The 17,461-nt window shown below is 36.3% G+C and overlaps 1 protein-coding gene across 1 annotated transcript; it reads left to right on the top strand.

Moving 5' to 3' along the window:
* Positions 1–3,439: 3,439 nt before the first annotated feature.
* mRpL40 (mitochondrial ribosomal protein L40) lies at positions 3,440–15,899 on the top strand. The gene is made up of 5 exons (XM_069825623.1): positions 3,440–3,638; positions 4,463–4,558; positions 10,437–10,607; positions 12,992–13,190; positions 15,739–15,899. Exons 1-5 carry the CDS (start codon positions 3,604–3,606, stop codon positions 15,847–15,849), a joined length of 612 nt encoding a protein of 203 aa, XP_069681724.1. The 5' UTR covers positions 3,440–3,603; the 3' UTR covers positions 15,850–15,899.
* Positions 15,900–17,461: the final 1,562 nt, after the last annotated feature.

Genomic DNA, 17,461 nt, shown 5'->3' with positions numbered 1-17,461 from the left:
AAACCTATATTGCATTATAGCTGCTTGGTCATTTGTATTTGATGCTCTAAAATAAATGCAACTAAGTGTTTCCCTTAAGAGGGAACTGAAGTGTTCCAAAACGTTGGGAGTACAACACTGTAAAAAAACTACACGAAAGGATAATATTTTTAGATTTGTGCCATTCTGGTGGATTTAATGTAACGACATGTCAATTACTGCGTAACTTGGGGAATGTGCTAAGTATAGCATCACTTCTTTTCACATATTGCTCATAACTGTAGGTTACGTAGCTTTAAATGAAATGGTGACTTGGAGGTTCACATCTTATATATTTGTGCAATTGTTAATCAGTTTCGTAAAATCAGAGAAGTTCTGCGTTAAGGGTCTGACAAATATGTCATAACTTCCAGTTTTTATTTTGTAATAAATTATTTGTTCTCCACACCAGAATTTCTCTGAGTTTTGAAGGAAAGATTTATTAGCTCGCGAATCAGTGGTGTGATGTTATTCATGGAGTATGTACAAATATTTGCTGAAGCCATAATAAATAACTTGCACAAATTGACTTTTAGTTTTTCACAGAAAGCAATGAGAAATTTGAAGAAATTGAGTCAGTTTGAAAAGGCAGTAGCAATAGTTGAAGCACAGTCAGTTTTTCAAGAAGTTAAATCTTTGTTGTTCATATCAAATAAATGTTTTGTTATATTTCCGTCATTTTGTTGTTCATAACCTCAGTTCACAATATGTACTGGTACTTTGTAATTATGTTCAATTTTGTGGGCATTAATGACGCATTTGTACCACATTCACCACAGAGTAATCCCCTCCAGCTACAGTACGCTTCTGCTAATGTTGGCTGTTGGCTGCATTTTATTTTTATCTAAATAAAATAGTTTTTTTTTTTTTTTAGTACGAAGTAGATAACCTCATACATTCATATTTGTTTACTGTCAAAGTGGAGAGTTCAAAATCATTCTGTGAATGTGCTAAGACAATATAAAATTATGCTAGGCCATATCCTAACCAGATAGCTTTGGAGCCTGCTTTGAATTGTTTGATTGAAATGTATAAACCCTCCACATCTTATCTATCGGATAAATGTCCAAGCATGTTTTGTTATTTTTTTTTTTTTTTCAAGAAAAAAAGATACTTTTCCTATGTGATTTTCTTAAAATGTAAAATAATATTTTCTGATGCTGTGTTGAAGATTGAATATGAGGATGCCTCAGCTGTTGAAATGCAAAAATATATTAACACTTTTCTGTTGAAGATCAGGACAAGACAAGAAGAGGGCTTTATAAATAATGAAGTACTTACAAAAGTGCTCAGTCTACAAGAAGAAGGCCTGATATCAGAAAGCCCTGTCAGACAAAATGTAAATTTTTACTCAACAGTAGCAGAGTAGGCTACATTGATGAATGGACACAAGACATTTAGTATAGACCTGTTTACAGAAAATGGAACGTATTTCATTAAAATCTTTGTCTTACAGTTGGATTGTTATCAAAGACTGCACTGCTGAGGTGAAGAAAATTCTTCCTTAAGTTAACATAAGTGAAAATGATCTTTCGATGATTTTGTCCATGTTAAAATGTATGAAAGTAAAAGAAAATGAATGAATGGAATATTTCTAATAAAACCATAACTGTGAGATAGGCAGAAATGTTCTCCCATTTCAAGGAAGAAAATATCTGATTTAAAGAAATCGAACTTCTTATCAGTTTTTGTGTTTGCCTTTGCCAGGTTCCAATGGTTTAGACTACTGAGAAGAATAATCTCCAAGTACAGACTGTAAAATTAATAATTACTCTCAAGACACATTACAGAAATGTTTCATGCTCAAAATTATACGAGTTAATCTCCAAAGATGTAAATTTGTAGAAAAGATTCACTTATTCATTCAAGTATTGCACAGCAAGCACTAGTAGTTAAATGTAGCTTTTGCTGAGTATTGACCTGTTATTTAATTTATTACTGATATGTGTATTACGGTATTGTAAATGTGAGTTACTCCCTGTCTTTATTGTACCATGTCCATATAGCTTCACAAAGTTTTCTTTATATATCCCCCATAATTGTCTAGTGTGTCCTGGTTTTTTGGTTTTGAAATCTGAGAGACATAGTCATCAGTAGAAAACATCTTTTAAGGCAGTAACTAGTCATAAATACACCTTAAAAGACTGCAGCAACGACAGCATCGCAAACTTTAAGGTAAATTCATGTTAAAAAGTATTCTTAAGCCCTCTCCCCACAAAATATATACCCAGTTGTGTGTCCAAACATTCCGACTTCAAAAGGTGGCAACCCTATGTTTAACACTCCACATAGATTTTTACTACCGATAACGCAACTTTGATAATAACATCGACACAATTATATTTTTATTTCATAATGAGTGCTAAGTTGGAGTTGATCAAAATGTCGTTCTTTTAGGAACACAAGTGGAAATAGTCTAATACAAAAGACAAGTCAAGCCAAATTCATTTCATATTTGTGAAGGAAAATAGGTAGGCCTATTCTACATTTTGGCACTTAAATGAATCTTTGTTATATTATCTCAGTTTGGAGTTAAAAGTTCTCATAATATATTTTATTTTATACATCCATGGAATCCGTGGCATCGAGATCTAAGGCATCCTGCCTAGGACTCGCGTTACGGAATGCGCACTGGTTCGAGTCCTCATGGGGGAAGAAATTTTCTCATGAAATATCAGCCAGTGTATGAGACCTGTGCCCACCCAGCATCGTGATGCACTTGGGGAGCTACGATAGGTAGCGAAAATCCGGTTTCGCAAACCAGCTATAACGGCTGGGGGGGGGGGGTCGTGCTACTACACGATACCTCCATACTGGTTGGATGATCGTCCACCTCTGCTTCGGCATGTGGACGTGAGGCCAGCAGCCGGCTGGTCGGCCTTGGCCCTTTATGGGCTGTAGCGCCATGGATTTACATCCATGGAATCTACAGTCTCTCATTTAATTACATTAATATGTTGCAGCTCGACGCGGAAGTATGAGCGGGCCATATCCTCGAAGGGAAGAGGTCTTTCGAGCAGACGGACAGCGCCAGGGCACTTTTCTGATTTTCATATTATCGTAAAATTTTGCATTGACAAAAAGTAATATTTTACTCATATTTAGTTGATAGTGAGAGCTATTCCGCAGACCTAATAACCTTTTTATCCAGATTCGAATGCATATATTTTGTCCTCACATTCCATAAGCGACAAGCGTTCTTCCGGAAATGGTGATGATTAACGAACGACGAAGACAATACAGAACTTCCGGTACTACCGAAATTTTTTTAAATAGATAAGTTCATAGAAGGAGCAGTCGCATTCTCTCGCCAGCATAACATAGTCTGTTATTTATGATGGATTGAAGGAAATAATTTGCATCCATTAGACGAGAAATCAAGATGTGTAACTAGAGAACAAAGTCGAAATTGACTTCTTCAGTTCTTCCATGCATCATCACCTCACCAGATGTCATTAGTTTCGCTCGTTGTCTTGCAAATTGAGATAGTTGTATATTGTAGGGAGTAGCCTAATAAAACATATACAATAGCTGGTTATGTGAATGTTGACATATTGAGCCATGTTCAGTAAATAAGCGTCAGTGATGTTTCGATTTGGTCTAGTATCAGAATTTTCTAGGTTTGTATGTTTATCATGTTTGTAGGTTATGTTTGAAAGCTGTATTGTAGGCCTCTCGTTGCCGGGTAAAAATAGACGTGTAAATGTAATTGATTAGTTTACACATCCTACTCCGAATTCAGAATTTATTTTACAGGCCTAGATACTTACGTACTAAGTACATTTAGTAGAGATTCCTTTCCAGTTCCAGTTGACGGATAGACATTTGAAGTTTCCTATACGTTTCTCACGGGCGATAATAATTGCTGTTCAACAGCATAACCTTACCACCGTAAGTTTAATGTCGCAACATAATCTCCTTGCACAGTATCCATTGTAATGATGATCTGCCTCCTTTTGGATATAGTAGCGAAATGTTATCTGAGCCTCCATATATTCGATAAGGTTCAGGGGAACACCCATCGTTCCGAGGCAATATTGCGGTTGGAAACAGATGTACGGCCCGTAAACCGGACATCAACTATTAATCTCAAAGTTACTGGTTATTGTTATTGTTTCGGCAATGGTAAACTTGAACGGTCCCTGCTTATTGTTTTCTTGCACTCTTTTCCATCACACTAGCATTGTTGTAGCGATTTCGTCCTTGTACATTCCGTTGCAGGCCAATACTACATGATGCTCTCCAACAGATAAATAATATTGTCTTCTTAAGGTTTTCATAATTGTATGGGGCTTACATGTCTCAGCTACTCTTAACGTTACGTGATAGGATCATTCTTCAGGTAGTAACTGAGGCCTATTTATACCATGTTGTGTATTTGTTGCCTTCAAATGATGTTTGCTAGCCCAGAGATAAATATCTAAGTGTATTTATTTCATTTTAGGCTGGCTGTAACAAATGCTGTGACCAATAATGTGCCCACGAGATTAATAAATACGGGCATCAACCCTTTGTTTTTTAAGGCTACATCATGCCTTTAGTAAGTAGAATAATTTTTAAAGTTCTCTTATTTTTGAAATGATTAATTTTATTATTGTGAAAGGTTTCTGATGTATCTGTCCTAATATTTACCGATACTAAGCTTACGTACTGATAATACGACTAAGATGAGTTAAAATAACAAATTATTATTATTATTATTATTATTATTATTATTATTATTATTATTATTATTATTATTATACAAAAAGTTGGCATGGAATTATAAACCACGAGGAAGACGGGACCCTGGCAGACCAAGAAAGCGATGGAATATTGAGCCGGAACAGGCCATGAGGTCTATACCATGAAGAAGATGATGATGACTTATATAAAAAGTGATGCATATTTCTTATATTGTCTGCTTGAAACTGTCCCATGCGCATGCTCAACTTCTATCCATGGCAAAAACTTTCTTTGGATAGTTGTGAGTGCTACTTATATTAGGGATCTCACTACACAATGCACTGTAATTGAATGTTGATAGTTACGAGGTGTATTCACTACTTTACTCTGGGATAGTTGAATACCTTGTCTGTAAAATAAGAAACTGTTGCAGAATTAAATTGCAGTAATTTCGACAACTATTTAATAGTTGAACACGTTGTATGTAAAATTATATTGCAGAATTAAATTCCAATATCTTTGACAACTATTTAACATATTTTTATTCCACTTGGTAAGTTACATAATATTCATAAGACTTTCAATAAAGTTATTTTCGGGGGTATATTTCTTATAGTGTTACATCCATGTCCACGATGTTTCGGACCGAGTTGTATAGGGCTTGAATTGTAGGTCTACTACAAATTATAATAGGGCATAACTTAAAACAATCTCCCTCTTTTTTTCTCTCTCGTACAGAAACACATGCAAACATCAATTTGCTAACAGAAACTCTTTTATATGAAGTTTACCTTCCTGAAGATATCATGATGTAAACCCAAATTATTTTATTTAATCTCGTCTTTAAGTACACATTATAGCGGGATCACTTTCCTTTTTTCTGCATTGTTGTGCAGTATGTTATTCATATTTTTCCAAGTGTCAGCCTGAACACCTGCAGACTTCTAACACATGAGTACAGGCTGTTATAAAAGAAACATTATAGTGCTTCCATTCCTCAAATGAGGTATAGAAATTCTTATACATTCTTTAAAATAAATATTATAGTCCAGACACATGATCTGAAGACATTAATTCATGAATTTAGGCACAGAAACTTAATCATAAACAAAAACAAAAAAGATTTTTTGAATTCAATATTTGCTAATGTTAATAGAAAAAAAAAAGAGTTGAGACAAGTTGGGGGGGGGGCAGTATGTGTATAACTATTCGAGAATCATACTTTTGAATGACCAGTGAATTTAAAATAGAACATATGAGGTGCTATTCAAAAGTGGACACATGTTTGTTATTAAAGGAAAAATAAGAACAAAGAAACAAACAAAATAAAGCAGCGGCATTTCCTCTAAGGTTAGAGCTCAGTTTAGGTGTGTGTGTGTATTAATCGAAAATTAGGGGCTAGAAAATATTGAGAATATGACGCATGTTTATATGACATTTTTTCCGATTAATACACACGTTCCTAGAGGAAGGATTCTCTCAAGACAATCTGCATAATCTCTTACATGCATTCTGTGCTCGGATATTGGCTTCCTTATTTGCGGTGTAAGAAAACGAAGTGTCATCTCAGACCTCGTAAACACAAACATGTTCTGAACTATGTCAAACCGAACACAAGGCTTACTGAATTTTGAAAAAAGTGTTTGCAGTAACATTACAGTAATGACATTTCTCATATAATATGAACCGGAAACATGTCATTAAAGTGAAAAAGTGCAATAACTTTGATACTTATAAGTTTACAACCAAACATGCAGGCGTGGATCTAGAATTTAATAATAGGGGGGGCTAATAATAATTGAGGGGCTGGGTGCAAGAAGGGCATTTTAGAGGATGTGCCCTTTTTGAGTAAAACGCTTTATTGTGTTCTCTGATCTGTTATGCATATGATCACCAAGTTGTAGTTCAATACTGTGATCATAGAGGTCAGGAGTACCGGTACTCAAAATGTAAAGGCATGCATAGATAACATTATTACGGTTTGAATTTCCAACATCAATTTTCTCAAAACTTGTATTTGAGAGAAGTGCCTTTCTTGCACCAACCCCTCAATTAACATATGAATACAGTAGTATAATCATAACACAGAACAATGGAATTAAAAACAAATAAATAAACCACAACAATATTGTCACTCTTAGGTTCTAAGTCTTCAGTTAGTTCTAATTCTAAAGGAAATGGTGACTGGAATGGAAAGTCGATTAAATGTTACTTACAGTTTAACGAAGCTGAAGTCGTCTGGGATGTTTTACTTTGGTTAACCTCTTCAACAATTTTCTTTTCAATAATGGTGCCACAACAGTTTATGAGATCGTTTTGCGTTGTTTTGCTTGTTAGAGAAGAGTTTTTGGGGGCATTTTTAAGATGAATATGCAGAATCTGATCACCGGCATCAACGCGATATTTAAGAAGCTCCTTGGAATTACCTTCGTTTTGATTTTCGCTTTCCAAGTCAATCGCACCATCATTCCTGTGTCCTCTTAATGGAATATTTTGTCGGCCGCACAAAATAATTGTTTTTACTATTGGGACAAGTTTCATCCTGTTTTCGCGCACTGTTTGTAACACTTCATTATTCAATTGAACCAGAACGTTCTCTACCTTACCTTCAAACACTCCTTTAAAGTTGTCACATTTTAAGAGAGCAGTTTTGTGATAACTGTTCTCTGAATGTCTCCTGAATATTTCAGAGGCCTTTTTGAATTTCCTTAGAGGTTTCGTAACTAAATTATGTAACGTAACTTTGCTTTGCCCTCCCTCTATAGGTCCGAATAAAACGCACACGTGACAGAACGCACCTTTATCCTTCTTACTGTAAAACAGCCATGGAAATCTTTTAAGCCACGCATGCTGAAATTGTCTAGACTGTCCCGATTCTAGTGTCCTCGGAAATGGATATTTTTCGTCTGGAACCCATGGATTTGTTAGAGCTTTGTATTTTATCTCGTCACTGCATATTTCTTTTTCCACTAAGCAACCAATATCTAATACATTATGAGTCGTCAAACTAGCGTCATCACTTCACCGCACATAACCGATTCCACTGTTACGGTATTAACAGGCATACACTTTTCTTCATCAGTTGTATCATTGTCATCCGTACTGCACTTTTCTTTCACTTCACCACACGGCTTCTTGACGAATTGTAAGATATTTGTTTGAAACTTACGTTCCGACATTTTATAATTTCTTATAACTGTTACACTAAATAATTCACCTGTGCGGACTGATCACTTCTCGTCTCAATTCAAAAGTCGAATGTAGTGGCTATTGTAAAGTACGATAACAAATATATTGGTAGCAGCCTAGCTGCAGTGTGGTAGGGGTGGTTACCGTTAGATTTCCGTTCCGAAGTCCGAGCTATTGTTAAACCCCATGGTAACGACCCCTAAGGAATGCGACCACTTACCTGATCTATTCACTGCGAACTGTAAAGAGAGTTTGTATGCGAAAGTAAAATAGCAAAATAATATGAAGTTTAGAGAGTGAAGAAATCATATAAGTTATATGAATGAAAAAATAATGCTTTGTACATTTTAAATTAAAAAAAGTCTTTGAATTGATAGGGGGGTCTATAGCCCCCCAAACCCCCCCTTGTATCCGCGCCTGCAAACATGTAAGCTAGATGCTCTGTAACAGCGATTACTGAAAGTATTGATTCTAGTGTATAACAAAGGCTATAAGTAATACGAGAAAAATAAGTTCATTTTCGCATTAATTGCACACGAAAACATAAAAAATCACATTGTTTTGAGATGGGGACAAATTTTATGCTGTAGAGCTACTAACTTATTGTGCAATGTTTGCAATGCAGAAAATGATTTTATTCATTTAGTTGCACAATATACGCTTTCACTTCTGTGTACCTTATAAATGAGAGTCAACTACAGACAGGAATATCATTAGTACAGTAACATGAACTCAGTTGTTGCAAATAAGTCCACACCTGTGGAGTAATGGTCAGAGCGTCTGGCTGCGAAACCAGGTGGCCCGGGTTCGATTCCTGGTCGGGGCAAGTTACCTGGTTGAGGTTTTTTTCCGGGATTTTCCCTCAACCCAATGTGAGCAAATGCTGAGTAACTTTCGGTGATGGACCCCGGACTCATTTCACCGGCATTATTACCTTCATCTCATTCAGACGCTAAATAACCTAAGCTGTTGATAAAGCGTCATAAAATAACCTACTAAAATAAAAAAAAATTGTTGCAAATAAAATTAAACATGTACTTGAGGAGAGTTTTTTTATACTTGACATGTCCATTTTCAAAAAATCCAACAAAATCCAACAAATATGTGTGTCTCTGTAATAAGCGAAAATTTTTCTTTGGTAAAAATTTATGTGAATCGATTGCAAAAAAGACATAATCTGTAATATTTCACCACAGAAAATATTTTGTTTATTGCAGAGATGTAAGTTTTTGATCTGAAGTGTATTTTCGTATATTGGACATGTCAAGGTTTGAAAAGAACCTCCTTATATGTGTTGTCTTTGTGTCCATGAATTTTTTTAAAGCACTTCATGCCTTTGCTGCAGCAAAATGAGGGTCGAAAAGAAACGCAATTAGGTCAGCTGACTGTAAAATGGTGGACAATTAATATTGCCTTCTATTACTGCAGCAATAAATTTAACCATATAATAACCGAACATGTTAAATAGTTTCGACTTCCATGATAATGACATGGAATTATTATTACTAGACAATTCTAACAATAATACACGTTGCAAAAGACCAAAACACGCATTCCGCCATGATGGATCGTGCAGCAAACTCGTAAAGCGGTGTTTTGATTTGCTGCACGCTTGCTGCAGCGACGGTGAAGCAAATGTAATAAAAGAACGGTCTTGCTGCAGCGCTTTACGTCTTGCTTTAAAAAAAAATGCACGGTGTCATACTTTTCAAGAAACACCGTGATAATGTAGTACATAACTCAGAAACGTACTCTGAATAGTTAACATGGTCATATTGCTTACTCTGTCGTCGTCGTCGTCATCATTATCATAATCATCATCATCATCATCATCATCATCATCCACTGTCAAGTATTAAACTCTTGTGGATCTGTTAAAGTCTCAAGTTAGTGCTTTTTGGGTCTTCGAAAATTTCGGCGTCCTCTTGGATCATATGACAGAATTTACTACATTCAGTTTATAATAATTATAATGAATGCTGACTCTCATGTAACAAAACGAAATAATGACTTTTTGGAGAAGCTGCATCATGATCACCTCATTGACCTGGGACCTACTTCACAAAAGTGTGGACTAATAATACCGTATAAATCAAAGTTCTTATGAAATAAATTACGCAACTACGCAATCTGCACAATTAATATTTTTGCAGTGTATGTCAGTGATATAATTCGCCTGAAATTATTTTCAATTTAGTATTATTTAAGTGGACATGGTTAGATCTGTTTAGTTTCAGTGAACAAAGCTTGAAGTATGCTGGAGAGGGGACTACATTTGTGATGATTGGGAACATAGTGTGGAGAAAGTCTTATGTTAGTTTTCTTACCAGTGTTTTAAGCCCATTTGTAAATTGTAATTAAAATTGAGACAAGCCTTATTTATGAAAGCAGATATACTGAAGATTTTTTTATAGAAATTCCAAATTAATATATTTTAACTACAGTTAAATAATTGGAGTGTTGAGCTTCAGTTTATGATTGTTTAATAAGAAAATGATTGTAGTTGTATGTGGTTGATTTCCGTAAAATATTAGTAATGGTTGTATTTTTGTTATTATCCACAGTGCAGAGCCTCTGAAAAAGAAGAAGAGAATAGATCCTGCTATAATAAAACAGCGGGAGGAAAGAAAAAAGAGGCGACTGGAAAAGCAGATCCGTCGACTGGAAAAGAATGCAAGACAGTTGAAACCAATTGACGAACTGGAGGTTCCATTAGAATTCATTGATGGAAAAGAGTAAGGAGTACTTTCAGTATCATTTACTTATTAGATATAGCCTATATAAAAATAGTACAAATTTAATTAAGGATTTGAAGAGAGAAGAATCATCTACACTTGAATTAAAACAAGTTGCTCTTGAAACTATAAATACATTCTACCCCGATACAGATTGGTTACACATTTATACACACGGCTCCAAATATCAAAATGATGAACTAGCTAGGGCTGGAATATATTCCAAATTATTCAGTTTTTACCTATTTGTCTACAGAAAGTCCTTCTACTCACTTTGATGGAGAAATTGCAGCAATCAACAGGGCATTATACAACTTATTTATCAAATTAATATGTTAAAAATGCTGTTATATTTAGTGACTCAATTTCTGCAATCCAAGCCATAGCTTCAGTCAATATTCATATAAATTTAAAAATCGCAGAAATGTTGTTGTTTTCTAATGCTAGGCGTTTGACAATAAAGTCATTTGACCTCTTGCACTCCAATATTTTTCAAAGATATTATCATGGCCAGCCACTGAAGCACAGCTTTTGTGGTGTTCCGAATCCATTTCTTGGTTTGAGTTGCACAATGGGCAGAAAATCGCAGAAATTCAATCATCCATACACATACTGTACTGGCAAAACAAAATAAAAACCTGTATCTCCAATAGATTCCTGCCCATTGTGGTGTTATGGGCAATGAGATTGCAGATTGTTTGGCAAAGAAAGGAATTAAAATATTACAAGTACCCTTGAAAAAGATGTCTTATCACAGTGCCAAATTGTTCATACGAACACAGTTTCAAATCAAAATTCTAGAGAAATTTCAAGAAAACAGTAATAATAAATCTTGGTCAGTATTGCTTACTGAAAAAGAACATATACCAGATTCTCCTGGGCGTGATGCAGTAGCAAAATTTCGGATGCTAACTGGCCATGACTGTTTAGCAGCACACCTGTTTAAAATTGGAATTTTTGGTTAACCAAAATGCATCCTGTGTAACCTAGACTCTTAGATGAATCAAGAACATTTACGAAAATGTCCAGCTTTGGCATCAAATCTTTTGGATTCGGACTCTAAATTATACTGGGAAGCTAGAAGGCAAATGGAGAACTTCCAAGTGGCTGGGCAATAGATACAACTACTACTACTTATTAGAAATAAGCCATGTTTTACTTTCTCGTGGAGCAGGGGAAATAATGCTGCAAAATTCAGTTCAGGTTGCTAAAATCTCGTATTATTGTCGTTATTACTGAATAATTGGATACGGGTAAGGTGGGGTTACTTGAGACATCGGGGATATTTGAGCCAAATCAGGTGTTTTGATGTTTTCGTTTCTGTGATTTTTGTAATTTTTTAATTCACATTTTGGAATTAAAGAAAAGAAAATTATGTGTGCATATTATCTCAGTGAATTATAGAATATAGCTAAAGATAATAAACTACATATATACTGTACCCAAATCTATAAAATGTTATCATTTAAGGTTTTATTAACTCAAGTAACCTCATATGAAGTTTAACTTGCACCACATAGCATTTTTAAATGGGTGGCTCAAGTATACCCATTTCCTGGGTAACTTGAGCCACTAATAAAACAATAAATAAATACATAACAATAGTGACAATGCAATAAAGCTGCTTGCCTATGGTTTGTATGTTGCAAGATTCAACATATAGGAGAGCAATGAAAGTTTCTCAAGGTATACGTTTTTTGTAGGAGTTAATGAAACTTTCTGAGGTGGTTCAAGTATCTCCAGTTTACGGTATCCAGTTTTTAAACCTATTTTATTTTACCTTTAATTATATTAGGATTGTGTCCCATACCATAGTTTCGTGGTGTAAGACATCATGCCTGGACTCACATTACAGAATGATTTGAGTCCTTATGAGGAAAGAAAATTTGCATATAATTTCGGCAAGTATATGGGACTGGTACTCGCCGGCACTAGCTGGGAAGCTGCAATAGTGAAATCTGGTTCTGCAAAATAGCTGTAGTATCCCTGTACTGGTTGGATTATCGTTCACCTTTGCTGAGGCGTGTGGATGTAGCAGCCAGTACTCAGATGATTGTTCTTTGACCTCTGTGGGCTGCCATGTCCAAGATGATATGATGATGATGATCATCATCATCAGAGAAGAAATTAATATATATCAGAATCTTCAGCCATGTCAAGCCCTTTCCTCTTTCCTCTAAATCCACAGTGTGTGAACATTATTGAAGAGCAAGAGAGTTAATGGCTTTTTTGCCAAGAACTCAGCATTATTTAAGTACAATATATGTCAGATGTTTAGTTAGTTGCAGATAGTTTGGTTATCAAGCAGCATACAGTATGCTAGTGTTAGTAGTTGTCACATCTCATTCAGGTGCCTAGTCATAATATTAATTTCATTGTTACAGAGAGAGGATGAGGGAGCCTGTAGTGCTGACTCCCCAGCAACAGGAGGAGCGGACCCTACTGCATAAGGAATGGGCTCGCTACAAGACCAAACAGCACCTTAAAGACATGCAGATGGTAGACCGACTAGTGTTCTCACAGCAGCGGGCCCTTGACGAGCTGCGCAAGGAGTCAGAAGAGCTGTACCAGGCTGCCATCCAGGTGAATATAAGCTATAAGCAGTATGCAGTTTTTGTCTAAATCCGCAAGTTAACTTGCTTTTCCTGGTAAAACCAATGTGGTTATTTTACCAGGAATTTGGAAACTAGATAATATACCAGAGGGTAAGTCCATTTGTAAAGTTATGTATCTTAATAGGCCAGCCAGATACCGAGGGGTGATCCTAGACAAAAAGTTGGCCTGAAAAAACGACTAATCTACCATAACAAGAATGGCCACTTTTTGAATGTACATAGCATTATTCTTTTGTAGACTGTTGTGAAATTATAGCTTTTATGACTGCACTTGAATCTGATAATATGACAGCATTTTGGAATTTATTTTATCTGTATAACAGATTTTGCAAATATATATAAATAGCAGTAACTTCTTCAAAATGGTTTGTATATTCTCCTACAGAATGGTAAAATGAAAAGATAGAACATGTTCTCCAGCTTCTGCTCCTCTTCAGTGTGATGTAATGGATCACCTGTAATAACTCTGTATGTGGGTGTCTTGTTTCAATTGTTTCTGTAGCCAACTAGTAGTTTACCTGTTTCAGAATTTCATCGTCCATTAGAGCCAAAGTGTGAACTGTGTTCTATATGACTGGTACTTAGTGGGTTGTCTCTAATTAATAAATTTTCCTTCCTTTGAGGAATACTTAAGTCTTCTTTAATTTCCTTAACTTTATTGTTTAGTACTTTAGTACCTTTAGATCTGAGATCTTTCCCATCTCGGGTTAAACTTTCACATATTGGCAACTGATGTTGACTTTCTTGCAGAAGGCTTATGTAATTGAGTCCAAATTCTGTTTTTTTGTAATTATTAGGCATGGCAATCGATTTTATGTTGAATGTTGCTTCTGCTTCTTTTCTTACTTTTTATAGGATTTCGTTCATAATTCTTATAATGTGAATACTTAAAATTACCTATACTTAAGGTACAGTGACATGTCGCTACTTTTGCTGCACAACTTTTGTACTGCAGCTGCAAAAGTTGCGTGTCGTGTTCACACTTAAGCCAAAAGTAGCGCACTGCACGCTACTTTTCGTGCTGCGCAACCCGAGTGCAGCAAAAGTTGCAACTGGAGGTTGCGAGTCTGTTCACACACAAGGCGCTACTTTTGCAGCTGCAGTCATGCTGCAGGTTTCCATCTCTGTGTTGACTTCTCAATATACATTTTGTGGTTATGTTCGCATTATTAATAAACTCATGCGAAAGCTTACTTATCTATTATTTGCTTTTCTGTCCAAACTAGTATTCAGAAATTGGTATTATTTTTACTATAAAGCTTTTAAAAACGCCTATATACTTAAATGATAACCAACAGCATATTCACGTAATCATTGTTGGCAACCCTCCTGTTTGAAACTACGCTTCAGAAAATTAAAAAGGTGAATTATATCGTCAGCAAATATGCTCAGACTGTGTTGTGCATTTAATAACTGTTACATATAATTTATTTTCATCACATCTAACATTAAAATACATCCAAACAATAAAAGTATCATTGGCACATTTGGGTGGCAACACTGGTCGCAGCGCTGGCCTTCTATGCCCGAGGTTGCGGGTTCGATCCCGGGTCAGGTCGATGGCATTTAAGTGTGCTTAAATGCGACAGGCTCATGTCAGTAGATTTACTGGCATGTAATAGAACTCCTGCGGGACAAAATTCCGGCACATCCGGCGACGTTGATATAACCTCTGCAGTTGCGAGCGTCGTTAAATAAAGCATAACATTTAACACTGGTCGCAACCGCAGCAAAAATTTCAACAAAACCGATATCAAAAATGCTGCAGCTGCAACCCTGTTCACACGTCGCTACTTTTACGCTGTGCACAGCATCAAAAAGTAGCGAGCAGCAGGTTCGGCAGCCGCTACTTTTCGGGTTGCACCGTTGTTCACACGTCGCAGTACGAGAGTTGCGCAGGTTTTTGTACTGCATCGCTGCAAAAGTAGCGACGTGTGACCGTACTTTTACTTATTCCGTGTCACTGCAACCAATGAAAGGTCTTGACCTTCTTGACAAGTTTGGTCCATGACCCCTTTTCTCCAGTACATCTTCTCCATCCTCGCACTACAAGTTTCCTGAGATCCTCTGCTACATCATTCAACTAGTTGTACGAGGATGTCCTCTGAGTCTTCATCCCCTAGGTTTTTTCAAGATTTTCGTGACATTTCTACTTTTGTCCTTTCTGTGTACATGTCCTAACTATTAAAGCTTGTTCCTGTTATCACCAAGACTTGTTCAGATTTCTGATATGTCTTCATCACCTCTCGATTAGTTCTTATTCTCCAGGTTTCCTAATCATTTATAAGTCCATATCCTTTTCAGTATTATCCTTTACCAAGCATTAGGAGTTTTATATCACTGCTTACGAATGTCCATGTTTCTGAACCATACAAGACCACTGGGTGTGTCATTGTTTCATAGACTTTCTTGATAGTACAGAGGATTTGAGAAGTAATAGCACCTATTACCAGTAACCACTCTACTTCTACTGTATGGAATTTATAAGTCATCTGACTAATGTTGTTTTGTTACAGATCAACCCCCTACAGCTTCCATTTACTGTCCGTGGCCCAGTGCGGACTCCCCCAATCAAAGATTATGATAGTCCAGATGGGGAGTACACTGACGTGTCTAAGAAGTGGTAGTGAAAGGGCTAGTAACTTCGTGTAAAATAAAGATTGTTTACTTATACCTACTTCAGTGACAGTGCTTTCCATAACCTCTCCTACACAAATTGCCTCCTCTCCTTCCCATGGTACAACCTGTTTTTTTTTTTTTTTTTTACAAACAGGACTGTGAATCAAGTCGCACCCGTATAACTGTTCCATCGAAAATGGGAGAAATGCCATTTCAACATTCTGATCTACAATGGCATGCAAGAGCTTCCCTGAGTGGTGAAGAGGAATATGGTCGGTGGAGTTGTCTGACAATACTCTTGGTTGTATAGACCTGCTAACCAAAGGCAGGTGTGGTCCTCAAACATTTTGGGTTTGCATGTAGATGATATAACTGCTAAGTATAAAAATATGGTACAGTACCTACGTAAAAAATGGTTATATTTTTTGCTACGTCACTTTGCAGGTTCTTTGTGCATATGTTAAGAGAAGAAAAATATTCTGTAGGTAAATTAATCCCCTATTTGGATCTCCGGGCGGGAACTACTTCCAACCTCAAGCAGAACAAAGTGACATCACGATTCTATAATGGAATGCTAGTAATCTTTATCAGTCCAAAAGAAGAGAACTTCTTAAATTTATTGCAGATAATAAAATTGAGATATTTTTTAATTCAAAAGTCGACCTGGTTGACAAGTTGGTATAGCGTTGGCCTTCTATGCCAGAAGTTGCAGGTTCGATCCTGGGCCAGGTAGATGACATTTAAGTGTGCTTAAATGCGACAGGTTCATGTCAGTAGATTTACTGGCATGTAAATGAACTCCTGTGGGACAAAAATTCCGGCATACCAGCAATGCTGATATAACTTCGGCAGTTGTGAGTGTCGTTAAATAAGACATAACATTAAACAACATTTAATTCAAGAGGCAAACCTAACATCTGATCAACTAAAGTAGAGCCACCGGCGTATTGTCTGCGCAACTTATCTAGGCACCTGGGTTCCCTAGTGCTCTCTCGCTGCCCCGTAGCTATCTGCTGGCTCCTGACCATCGCTGCAGCAGTTGTACGTACAGTTACAAAAACATCATTCGGTATTTAATTTCAGTGCATTCTATTGGATATGGTAGGTGAAAGTATATGGTTTCACAAAATAACAAACATAAATAAATTACATTTTTCTTCTTCTGTGTGCTATACAGTATGATCACAACTCCAATTATTACAATATTCGTATCTGGCCGTCAGCTACTGATGGTAAGCGATGCATGAAGTCTTTAACTGGAAGCACAGGTCTGTGTTGTTGGGTTTCCAAAAAGTTCACTTTCACATACAGTCATTATCAATATTCTTCTTCTTCTTCTTCCTCCTCCTCCTCTTCCCTTCTTCATCATCATCATAATCATCACTGCTGGTGTCGTCTAGACGTATTATAAAATCCATAAATTATTAGGGAAAACACTTGAAGCAAGTAAAGAGATATGTTACCAAATAAATCCCGAAAAGACAAAGTATATGATTATGTTTCGTGACTAGAACATAGTACAGCAACAGTAACAAATGTAAATGACACTCGGAGGAAATTAAAAGCAGAATAAATAGGGGAAATGCCTGCTATTATTAGGTTGAGAAGCTTTGTCACCAG

Source organism: Periplaneta americana, chromosome 5 (genome assembly GCF_040183065.1).
Source record: "Periplaneta americana isolate PAMFEO1 chromosome 5, P.americana_PAMFEO1_priV1, whole genome shotgun sequence".
Taxonomy (NCBI): domain Eukaryota; kingdom Metazoa; phylum Arthropoda; class Insecta; order Blattodea; family Blattidae; genus Periplaneta; species Periplaneta americana.
This window is presented reverse-complemented; position numbering and strand designations above follow the sequence as displayed.

Coding starts and splice junctions, on each gene's coding strand:
- mRpL40 (XM_069825623.1), top strand. CDS start 3,604: ATGTTTCGATTTGGTCTAGTATCAGAATTTTCTAG. Junction 3,639..4,462: donor CTAGTATCAGAATTTTCTAG/GTTTGTATGTTT, acceptor ATTTCATTTTAG/GCTGGCTGTAACAAATGCTG. Junction 4,559..10,436: donor AAGGCTACATCATGCCTTTA/GTAAGTAGAATA, acceptor TATTATCCACAG/TGCAGAGCCTCTGAAAAAGA.